The sequence below is a fragment of the Corapipo altera genome, unplaced genomic scaffold (assembly GCF_003945725.1).
Source record: "Corapipo altera isolate COAL_440 unplaced genomic scaffold, ASM394572v1 200, whole genome shotgun sequence".
In the NCBI taxonomy this organism is placed as follows: domain Eukaryota; kingdom Metazoa; phylum Chordata; class Aves; order Passeriformes; family Pipridae; genus Corapipo; species Corapipo altera.
In genome coordinates, this window is record NW_020884992.1 from 351,141 (window position 1) to 363,145 (window position 12,005).

Genomic DNA, 12,005 nt, shown 5'->3' on the forward strand with positions numbered 1-12,005 from the left:
CCGTTGTGAGAGGGGGGGGGGGTCCCCCCCGGCGGGGCTGTGTCGAAAGTGCGGAGCGCAGCGCGCAGGCGCCGCCGCCGCCCCGGGCCGTGGGAACAAAGGGAGCGCGGCCGCGGGTGAGTCGGGGGGTCCGGCCGGGCCGAGCGGGGCCACGGGGGGAACGGGCCCGAGCGGGGGGAAAAACGGGGGCTGCGGGGCTCGGCACAGCCTTTGGAGCCGGGCAGGGAGGCCCAGGGGCTCCCGCGGCCGCCTCGGGCCCGCTCGGGCTCGGCGCGAACTCCCCGTGTGCCAGCCCGGCCGCGGCCCTGGGGCGTTATTTGACGAGCAGAGCCAAAAAAATACCACGTTACAGCGGTTTTTTTTTTAACGTTCTGGTGTAAAACCTCGCTGCTGGAAGGTTAAACGCTGCCTGTGAGACTGCGGCTGCCGGGCTTGGTGGCTGTTTATGTGCCCAGATACGTGATTTGGTCGGCTATGCATTAATGCCAGATTTCCGAAGGAGTCAGTGTAAAATAATGGGGGGCTGTGCTTTTTATTCCTTAATAGGAAAAAAATATATTTGCTTAAAACCTTTAGTATGAAGATGACCTAAGCCTGCGTGTTCTTGCACAGCTGTTTAAGGCCGGATTCCTTGGAAAATCCATTAGTTTTTCAAAGAGGTAACACCTAAGCTTCTAAATGCTCTTTTGTCCTTGTTCCAAAATTGGCAAATTCCATGGGAATCAGTGGTGACGATATATAATTGAAGCTTCAAAGATTTGGGGGACCAGAGGCACAGCACTCACTGGCGTGATCTTCTTTTGTCTTGCAGAAGTACAAATATAATGTCAGGTGGCTGAAAATTTGACTATCAAAATGTCAAGTAAGTTTTTTTTTTTTTTCAGATTTTTCTTCCTTTAACTTGATGAATGAAAGATCTGGTTCAGGAGAACCTGTCTGTGAGATAATCCCATTGCTCCGGGCATTAAAAGGAAATATAGGAAGTGCAGAGATTCCTGACCAAACTCTTGGCCTTAAGTCGTGCTGTGGCTGATTCCTGGCATATTGTTTTCATAGGAAATCCAGATATCACAGCTTCTAAATCCTGTTTGACTGCATTTTTGCTCTCCCTCCCTGTAATTAGTGTGCATATAAATGCACACACAGATTCTCCAGTCTTCTGCCTGAATAAAAAAGCTGGGATTTAGAGCAAAGGGGGGGCTTAATTTTTTTTTTCTTTTCTTTCTCTTGTGTTGTTTTTCCCTTTTCAGTGGCAAAATGCAAAGTCTTTCAGAGTAGAATTTCTGTCTTGTTTTGGTAAATTGCTTTAAAAATGTTGGCCACAGCAGATGCCTTATAGAGAACTCGTTCAGATTTTCAAGAAAAAAAAAAATGTGCTTACATTTCTATCTTAACAGAAAGGCCATCCTATGCCCCACCTCCCACCCCAGCTCCTGCAACCGTAAGTATAGTGATTTTTCTCATTAACACAGAGCCTTTAGTAACTTCCCAGAGCAATAATTATGGAGTTGCATCACCTTCCTGTATTCTAAACACAGCACTAATTAATGTGATATGAATTGCTTAAATTAATCTCATTCTTTTTTAAGCACTTTGTGAAGGAGAAGCTGAATAAATTTGTTTCACCTTTGAGGCTGGGTCTTGCAGACACTGAATTTTCTGTGAGCAGTCACTTGTCTGAAATGATTCACAGGGGGTTGCAGCAGTGCTGGAGTAGTTAAGAGCCAACTGACATATTTAATTCTAAAACTTCCCACTGAGCAGGGAAATCATGTCTTCCCAAATCATGGGCAGACAGTGCATTTTTTTTTTTAATGTTTCTGTTGTCCTGAGCTGCATTTCAGTGGAATGTAGGAATATGCAAAATCCTGTTATGTTGGGTCAGAACAATGAAACACTCCTGATGCCAGTCTTGCACTCCTTGAAATCACTGGTATTTTGGAGTCTAGGACACGGGAAGTATTTTACTTTCTAGTCAAGTGGTGTGGAATCACACTGAGGAAAACATGAATGGGAGCTTTGAGTCCTGTCCAGTGGAATTCCTGGATGTACAGAGGTGCTGCAGTACCAGTGTGCTGTGGGCAGGGAACTCTTTGAAAGCAAATGCTCCTCTTTGGTCACATTTCTGGATAGTTTGGATTTTATGATAAATCCTCTCTACAGAAGAATGAGCAAAGATGCTACAGTGATTTTTATTTTTTTTATTAACCAAAGAAGATTGGAAAACTGTTACCCAATAGTGTGTCCCTGATCTCTGCAGGATGGGAATTAGATGGAATGGGATCCTTCAAATTTATTGTGCCGTACTTTACAAGTAAAGAGGCTTGAAAATTATATAGTGCATAAATACAAGTTATGTTTTCATAAGTTTACACAAATAAAACTTGGTTTGCATGGTTTGTTCAGAGTTTTCATTTTGCACACAGCGAAATAGATCTGTGCCAGTGTTAGGAGGAACATGATGGATCCACCCTGGATTCCTGCATGGAGAGCTGTGCACACACATGGGATTCCTTTGGGATGTAGCATGGATACAAATGTTAAACTGTTTGTGTTGCTGTGGTACAGCCCTTCAGAAGGGTGCATGAAACACGTGTCAGAACTGCAGCCAGTGATGTGCATTGCCTGTCTAACAAGCAGCTTTTCTTCTATTTATGTTATATTTTATGCAGTCCTTCAGTCTGTGCTCTGTTAATGCAAGTCATCAAGTAGCCAAATAACCTTGCTTGTTCTTCCACAGCCAGTTCCAGGTGCTACAGTGAACAAAGTCCCAGTACTGTAGCTGAAATAAAAAGTCTCCATGTGTTGCAAGGTAGTTCCCTGGTAACATTTAAATCCTGTCTTGCAGAAATAAAGAATTAAGCAGACGGAGATTACAATTGTCACCTGGTTTTATTGAAGAGGTGTAGTTCAACATATTCAAAACCTGTTATGGTAATACAAAAAAACTACAGTAAAATGGTGTCTTATGAAGTAGTGAGTGTGTCTGTCATGAGCCCAGGCATACAGATGAGCACATGGTAGCTGCTGTGACTGAGTTAAAAAGCTTGGCAATAATCTCTATTGAAGGCTGGCTGTTAAAGGATAATTTTCCTCTTGTATTTAAAGAAATTAAATCCTGCAGTGAGTCTGCCTTTACCTGAAACCTTCAGAGTTATCATAGTCAGCTCCTAGGGCACTTCTGTTCAGTGTCTGTGTGTGTCATACTTTGGTTCTTGCAGTCCTGAACCAATTTGTAGGATTTTTATAACTGTGATCTAGAACAGGTCCAGCCAGCAAATCCCGGGGAAAGACTGTAGGAATGTTTACTGGGGCTGCTGGAGAGAGGGACACTGAGGGGATGGTGCTTAAATGTCTAAAAACACTCCAGGCTCTCGTGAATCCTAATGGAGTGATAGGACCACAACAGTCAGGATTTAACCACGGTCACTGTTAAATAGCTGATCCATTTTTTTCCAACAAAATTTGATTGGGAAGTGGGGGATAACGGAAAAAGGTAGAAATTTAAGTGAGGAGGGGAATATAGGGAACCCAGTGACACTTGAGTGTCCTTAGGTAAGTGAGAGGGGAAGGTAAAGAACTCAGATTTTTCTCTGCATGACTGAGGTGAGAACAAATTGATCCACTTTCACGAATGAATGAAGATGTATTGATTAACTTCTGAATTGTCTTGGATTGGGTGGTCTGTTCAGACTAGTTTGTAGTTTCTAACCTATAGATCTTTTTGCAGAACTAGAGTTCCTCAGTCTGCCTTGTAACAGAGGGATGTCTCTGGGAATTGCCTTCAGCCACTGGCAGTGGTGCACAGATGGTGCTTTGAGAGATTTCCTCCCCCCTCCACGTTTGTTGGGAAGGCAGAATGCTGGGAAGAAAATCAGGCAGGGATTTTCATTGGTGTAAATGTGAATACAGGGGATTTCTGCCCCATCACTGGGTGCTGTACCATCCTGTAACCTTCACCCTTTGGATATATGAGTCTTCTGAATTCCTTGGTGGCTTATGTTGGAAAATTTTATTAGCAATGAGCTGGATTTACAGAATGCTTGTTTAAATAAGTTACGCAGTTAATAGAAATAAAATCACCGACTTCAGACAGAAATTTGCAGTGACACATTTGCTTAAAAGTCCTGTTTCCTTACTAGGTTTATACTACAGTAAGTTGTGTGTGTTGGGAAGACACCGACTGCTACACCTCATTGCTTGTTTGAATTCTGGTTGCTTTTGCATGCCATATTGCAGTTCATTTTCATTTCTGTGTTTTCCTCGTTTGAGCTCATTTCTCATTCGTGTTTTTGTCTCATTTGTTTCCATCAGCAAATGCCCAGCACCCCAGGGTTTGTGGGATACAATCCATACAGCCATCTGGCCTACAACAACTACAGGCTGGGAGGGAACCCGGGCACCAACAGCCGGGTCACGGTAGGAGAATCAACTATTACATCCTCCAGCAAACACCAGGGATTGACCAGAAATGGCTTTAGGGTTAGGTTCTTCGGAGTCTTGGCTGCTGCCACTTCTTTATTAAAAAAAAAAACAACCAAACTTACTTCTGATTCTTATTCCCCACCCTCCCCCCCTTCCCCTTCACTCTGAAACCTTTTGCAGGAAAATGAGCTTCTACTCAGCAGGGAGAACTGGTGATGGTTTGTGGTGCAGAGCTCCAAAAAAGACAGACTCTGTGGTCTTCAGTGACCACTGCATGCATAGGGAAGAGTTCTGTAGCTGGGTATGAATTGTTGGAGGGAGGGAACTGCTCATTCTGCTGAGATTCATTGGCACAAAAATAAGGAAGAGCGTTTTGCAAACTGGAGATCGTTGATAGTTGTTGCATCATCCTGTTGAGCCATATGAGGGGTGCAAGCCTTTATTATTCTTTCCAGGCTTAGACTGGTAATAACTGCACAGTCCCAAGTTCAGTCATTATTTTTTCAACAAAAGTGTGGTGATAATAAAATAGAATCCTTTCAGCTCTTATATGTGTCAGTGTGTGGGAAATGGATGTTACATTCATTTTTCATGGAGTAAACAAAGTGAGAAGGAGACAAGTGATGAGGGAGGTGACAGCTTCATTTCAAACACAGGTGAAGTGCTGAGAGTTGGATGGAGTTAGGAAACAAAAATAGACTGGGGAAATGTAACATTTTCATAACACAACAGAAATAGAGCAAATCCCTGATTTTTTTTTTTAATATCTCAAAACTTTGAGGTTTTTTTCATGTAAGATTTGTACCTTAAAACACCAGTTTGGAAAGCGATACGGAGATTTCTCAAGGACCAAATGCATGGTGCTTTTAATGAAGTGTACTCCTTTTATGCCTCTCATATAAACCTTCTTTCAAACTTCACATATGAAGTTCATTCTATTTGTTAAAGCATTTACAGAAAGGACCTTCCCCTACAAGCTGGAATTGACTGAACGGACACTATTTCCTTACACAAGAATAAGTCAGGTTTTGTCTGAGAACTTCCATTGTTTCTGTATGTCACAAACATACACAGCCTGCTCTGCCATGCATATCCCAGTATATGGATGGTGTCTTTAAACCCCTCTTAATTTAAAAGCATTAAACAGTTTCCGTTAATGTTTTTTCCAACCCATCTGTATGTGTATCTATGTAACCATTTTGGTGATGCATATACCTCATGCACATTATTTATACACAGTTCTGTATGCATTGTCCATAGAGCTCCATAAATTCAGCAAAACAAAAAACTATTGGGGAGTTAAAATTTGAAAACTGAACGTTGAACACGGGCTTTCCGGGGCCACACCCAAGTATTGATCTATGGGCCACAGTCCTGAAAGGTCTTGAACCTTTTATATTTTTATTTAAATGCACCCACTTAATATAACAGAACTCCTGGAAGGGCTGGAATAGCGGAGGGTTTCAGACCCTGCAGTTGGCAGGGGCTGTGATGGCACTGCACTGTTCTAGGAGGAAACCCTGTGGGGTGTTCTGTGGGTTGAGGGGACACGAGGGGAGGCAGCAGCTTTCCAGCAGCAGTTGGTGCTCAGTGTCCTTTTGTGCAGTGCCAGCAGTGCCTGACAGTGTGAAAGCCAAGGGAAGATAGAGCACAGGAGCATGTTACAGGCTAATTGGGACAATTAATTACAGCTTGGCTACAAGTAGAGCACACATTTACAGTTCAGCTGCATAGGGTTGTTTTCTTTTTATCATGTGAGTCTGTTAATTGGCTCCAAATTACCACTGACGAATTTTGCAGGCAACTGCTAAAATTGTTTGGTACATCTCTAACTTAATGCTTTTAAACTTTCTCCATATCTTTTTTCACCTGTGCAGTAGCCACATTAAATTTGTCGAAACAGGTAAAATAAGTTACTCATCAGAAGTGAGAAAAACCAGCCTGCTGGGATTGGTGTCTCCATGGCAGCTCCTAAGCTGTGTAGTTCAGTTTTAAGAACATGGAGCCCTTTAGAGGCTTTGTGTAGTTACTGCTCTGTAAACTCACAGAGAAAAGGGGCAAACTCACGTTGGAAATCACTGCTGTGAGGACCAGCTCTAGTTAGTGCCTGTTCACAGACTGGGTCACTTTTTTTTTTTGGTGGTGTTGTTTGCTTCTCGTGGTGGGGGGGTGTGAATGCACAAGAGCGAGTGTTTTCCAACACTGGAGCGTGTGGGAACTGTCCAGCAATCCCGTTAACAAATGGATTTATCCGGTTCTTTTATAGGCTTCCTCTGGTATTACCATTCCCAAGCCCCCCAAACCCCCAGACAAGCCCCTGATGCCCTACATGAGGTACAGCAGGAAGGTGGGTATTGCCGTGTCCGTCAGTAATAAAGTCAGTGTTCGTTTGTGCTAACAATTAATTGCTATGATCTTAGTTTCAGCTTCTAAACGTTGACTCCTAACAGCCTGCGCTCTCTTAAGGGGATGTAAAGTCCAGAGTCTGCCCTGCAGAACAAAGGCAGCAGTAGTCTGGTCACACAGTTGCCAATTTCTTGGGGGGAAAATTGCTAAAATGCTAATTCCTACCACTGTCTGCTGACAAGGATCCACCCCGCCACATTCAGAAGTTCCTGTGACTTACTGACAGAACTTTTTTATATAAAGGAAGTATTCCTTGCGTTTTCTGGGCTTGGTGCAGTGCTGTAGCTGGACTGAAGAGTAGCAATGAGTGGACTTTGCATGTTCTCCTTCACCACCCTAGCCCGTGGCAACGTTCGCTTCGCTATTCTGTGAACTGTGTGACAGAAATAGGAGAGAGACTCTTGTGGAGTCTGGAGTCTGATGGGGCATGGGGAGGGCATGGCAGCCTGGCTGAAGCAGGTGAGCCAGAAGGAATTTCTTCCACTTCTGGTAAAGTATCTTTACCAGCCTGTCTGTCTTAGGCCAAAAAACATCAACACACACCAAAAAAAAAAAAAAAAAAAATAAAAGTCAAGTGGTGCAGCAAGAAATTACACTGGCAGCTCTCCTTTTTTTTTTTTTTCCCTATAAAGTTAGAAACCTTTTTGGTGGAGTCAGAACTTGTTGGAACTCAGATTGATCAGCAAGACTGAAATATTGTGAAATGTTACATTCTGATCTGAAAAGCTCAGTCTCTTTGTCATAATCTACTGCTGGATGTGTTTACTCAGTAGCATTTTTTTTTCCCCGAGATGCAGCGATGTGCATTTAAGAAGAGAATTGAGAGGGTTAAAGGCAATATTCCCATGAGACCAAAGCCACTCAGCAATTGCCTGGTTCAGTAGCTGGCTTCCTACTGACTTCCTGCCCCAGAAAATAATCCAGATAGTTTAGCCAGACTCATTCCTAACTTAATCCTGTTTTTCATGGTGATTCCAGAAAGAACACTGAGATGACAATATAAAATGTTTAATTTGGAAGTATTTAGATATCATTAGTAAAGCTCCAGCTGTTTCTGTTAAGGTCTGGGACCAAGTGAAGGCGTCCAATCCTGATTTGAAGTTATGGGAAATTGGCAAGATTATTGGAGGAATGTGGCGAGATCTCACTGATGAAGAGAAGCAAGAGTATTTGAATGAATATGAAGCTGAAAAGGTAAATGGAAGAAATCTGGGATGTTTATTACAGCTGATTCTTCTAGGAACTGGTCTGAGAAGAAAAATTCATCTTCCCCATGCAGGGGTGTTTGAGGCATTCACGAGAGCCCTGTATGTAACTTAAGTGGAAGTTTGTCCTGACACGTCTCTTAGATTTTTTTTAAATAACTGTGCATCAACTGTGACTGGTCAGTTTTTAGACCTAATTCAAAATGAAGTATTTATAATTGAGTGTCGATTTTAACTGTTTAATGAATGGATTTGATTGTACAACATCAGTATTGAAAAGATTGTCTCAACACCAAAATCCTCTTTCAAAACTGGTGCTCTGCAACTACTGCTGTTCATAAGAGACTTCCAGTCACGTGGGGTTTGGTTTTCCTGGTGTAACCTGGTGGAACTCCACACTGTGGCATTAGTGTCTTGTTTCTTAATAGAAAATGCTACCACCTGTAGGGTTTTCTTGTGCTTTTGTTTTGGTTTTATTGATCTTAATGACAAGAGATGACAGCTCCTCGTGTCTAGGTTGGTAAGTGCTGAGCACCTGTACAAGGCTGTTCTTGTGATTCTCAGGTACAAAGGGGAGAACTGTCCAGCTGATGTGCTGTGTTTACACCTGGCAGGCATCTGGGGCTGTGGACACCTGGTCAAATCTCAGCTGGTTCTATTCCAAGGCAGTAGAGAAGTACTGCAAACTGGGTGCTCGTAGCTGAAAGAAAAAAATGCAGGAATTCTATCTTTTACCTTGGTAATGATGTTTAGATTGTAAGCTCCTTGGGGCAGGGGCCAGCTGGTTTCTGTTTGTGCAGTGCCCAGGCAGGAGGATTCTGGTCCTCATCACAAAGAAAACAAGACTTTTAGGTACTTTTAACAGTATATGAGATATAATCTCATTTTTCATTGGAAATACCTTAAATCACTATAAAAAAATCTTAAAAGTGAGATTAAAGAAAGCAATTCAAAGGGAGAAGGTATTTCAAAGAAGGTGAAGATAGTGCTGCCATCCTGCTGCAGAAGGAGACAGGAGTCTGGCTGCAGCTCTCTGTGTCATCCCAGTGCAGGGATGGGCCAAAGAACGGACAAATCGTAAGTGATTTTGAAAACTGGTTCATGACATACTGGAATAAGGAAAGAGAAGAAATCAGAATCACAGATCTAGTTAGAACTCCAGAGAATTATTGAGAATATGTTATGTTTGCTAGTTTTATCTTAACCAGAGCTTGATCATAAATGTTGATCACCTTTGTTCTGAGGTGTTTTGAATTTGCAATCTCAGAAAACAAAGCTGTCCTAAGGCTTTCAGGTTAGGAAAACCGAAATGGGCCTAAAGGCCCAGCTGTGTTTTTAAAACACGAACGGACTATGGAAGAAGTTCTAACCTGTAAAAGAGAAAGCCTGAGAGAACCTGGTCCCTGGTGTGTCAGGCAGAGGACCCGGGGCGGCCCCGTGAGTTCCACGGGGGGCACGGTGGTGTCGGGGCGGGGGTCGCCTGGCGGTGCCATCAAACCGTTGTTGGTCACGTTTCAGATCGAGTACAACGAGTCCATGAAGGCCTACCACAACTCCCCTGCCTACCTGGCCTACATCAACGCCAAGAGCCGCGCCGAGGCCGCGCTGGAGGAGGAGAGCCGGCAGAGGCAGTCGCGCATGGAGAAGGGGGAGCCCTACATGAGCATCCAGCCCGCCGAGGACCCCGACGGTAAGCGGGGCAGGGCCCGGGTGTGCTGCCAGCGGGGCAGGCTCAGTGCAGGACCAGCAGCAGAGAGACACAAAACCACCCCTGCACACCTTCCACAGCACTTCACGTGTCATGCCTTTCTGTTAGAATCATAGAATCGATTGGGTTGGAAAAGACCTCCGAGATCATCGAGTCCAACCCTTGGTCCAAATCCAGTCCATTTACTAGATCTTGGCACTCAGTGCCACGTCCAATCTGCGTTTAAAAATCTCCAGGGATGGTGAATCCACCCCCTCTCTGGGCAGCCCATTCCAATGCCTGATTACTCTCTCTGTAAAGAATTTTCTCCTGATAGCCAACTTAAATTTCCCCTGGCAGAGCTTAAGCTCGTGCCCCCTTGTCCTATTGCTGAGTGCCTGAGAGAAGAGACCAACCCCCACCTGGCTGGAACTTCCCTTCAGGTAGTTATAGACGGTGATGAGGTCACCTCTGAGCCTCCTCCAGGCTAAACAACCCCAGCTCCCTCAGCCTCTCCCCATAGGACTTATGCTCCAGTCCCTTCACCAGCCTCATTGCTCTTCTCTGGACCCGCTCCAGCCCCTCAATATCCTTTCTGAACTGAGGGGCCCAGAACTGAACACAATACTCAAGGTGTGGCCTTGGTGCCTTTGATACTGATTATCGCATTTTACTCCGTAACAAAGCTGACTTTGTTCCCAAAAATAAGGTGGCACCCGTGGCAGAAGTTATTCCAGCCCTTCTTAATTAAGTGTGAAGTAATGCTTACAGTTCAAACCAAATCAGTCTGCTTACAGCTTTAGCCCATGCACTAGAAAAGACTTAGATGCCTGATTTAATCCAGCTTGGATGGAATGTTGTGCTTTATTACCAGAAGCACCTAAGTCTGACAGGCAGAGTTCAGGTGTGATTAAGAGCACCTGAACTTTCAATGTGTTCAGCAACTGTCATTTGAGATTGTTTAGGGAGTGAGGTGCCCTTGCTGCTGACAAGTTGATGAGAAAATTCTGAAAGTTTATTTGACTGCAAGGAAATGCACCCCACCCAGTGGGAAAAGTCAGCCTCACACACCTCATGGCTGCTTTTAAATTCATCACGAAATACTTGTTGAAACCTGAGGGTGAAAAATGTACTCAGTTACACCCTTTTTTTTTTTTCCCTTCCCCCTCGTAAAAGCACACCTCTGAGATAAACCTTATGGCAAACAGCACTTTCCCCTGTGTGAGGTAATTGCAACATTTAAGTAAATACATTTAGTGTTGGACTGGTTGGAACTTGGGGACCTGAGATTCTGTTCTGTGCTGCCTGGACCAGGCGAACTTGGGCAGAACCAGCCATTATCTCTTTCTGCTTTGTTTAAACAGATACCTCAGTGAGAAACTGAACATAACACCTTGAAACAAAGGGGACAGAAACCTTGATTCAACTAGCTCTCTTCTCTGGTAGTATCTCCTGGCGTGGTGTTAGGCTTCTCCTTAAAATTTCTGTGAATAGTTGGAAGGTCATCTCCATTAGGAATATTTGATGTAAAGTTAATTCAACTTCTGAACTTCCCTATGTGACTTTGTTCTGGGACATAATTCATACTTGTTGCTGAACGGATTTCTCTTTAGAGAAACGCCTTTACTAATAAATAGATAGAATAGAATAAATAAATAGAATAGAATAAATAAATAGAATACTCAATACATTCCTATGAATTTTCAGTGATGTGTAAACATGTATCACTGCTTCATGCTTTCAGTCCTCAGTGTTTCAAAAAGTGAGTGGTTTTGATCTGTGCTACAGAGGTTATTTACAGAGGAGTCACTGTCTTGCTTGCCTTTTTCACTGGGTTTTGCTCTGCTAACGTGATTAGTCAGGGATGGTTCTTTTCTTCGGTGTATTAATATCCCCTCTTAGTGTGGAAATGTGGAAAGCAAGGCAGTCAGTAACTAGGTCAGTGCCAGTTCCAGCTGTGGGAGATGCGTGTGAAATGGGCTGTGAGAGCTGTGCCAGGGAAATGCTGTCCCATTCCCTGGTGCTCCGTGTGTGTTCCTGTGCTCTCTGTGACGTGCCAACACCACGCTGGGGTTTCAGTGAGCGGCAGTGTGGGTACAGTGCCAGCCTCGGGGCTCCCTGTGGCACTGAAGCAGTTCCCTCCCTGTGTGGCACTAAAGCAGTTCCCTCCCTGTGGCACTAAAGCAGTTCCCTCCCTGTGGCACTAAAGCAGTTCCCTCCATGTGGCACTAAAGCAGTTCCCTCCATGTAGCACTGAAGCAGTTCCTTCCCTGTGTGGCACT

General features: G+C 44.0%; 1 protein-coding gene across 5 annotated transcripts in view; it reads left to right on the forward strand.

Annotated features, from left to right (window-relative positions):
* The first annotated feature begins 26 nt into the window (after positions 1-26).
* Positions 27-12,005, forward strand: part of SMARCE1 (SWI/SNF related, matrix associated, actin dependent regulator of chromatin, subfamily e, member 1) — a 16,264-nt gene continuing 4,285 nt past the window's right edge. The window contains exons 1-7 of one of the 5 annotated variants that reach the window (XM_027666388.1): positions 32-116; positions 812-862; positions 1,398-1,441; positions 4,315-4,419; positions 6,692-6,772; positions 7,894-8,025; positions 9,555-9,726. In XM_027666388.1, the coding sequence (XP_027522189.1) occupies positions 856-862; positions 1,398-1,441; positions 4,315-4,419; positions 6,692-6,772; positions 7,894-8,025; positions 9,555-9,726 (541 nt within the window). In that variant the 5' untranslated portion in view covers positions 32-116; positions 812-855. Of the gene's footprint in view, positions 117-345; positions 660-811; positions 863-1,397; positions 1,442-4,314; positions 4,420-6,691; positions 6,773-7,893; positions 8,026-9,554; positions 9,727-12,005 lie in introns of those variants that run through there. The other 4 variants (XM_027666389.1, XM_027666392.1, XM_027666391.1 and 1 more) reach the window with 4 other exon arrangements.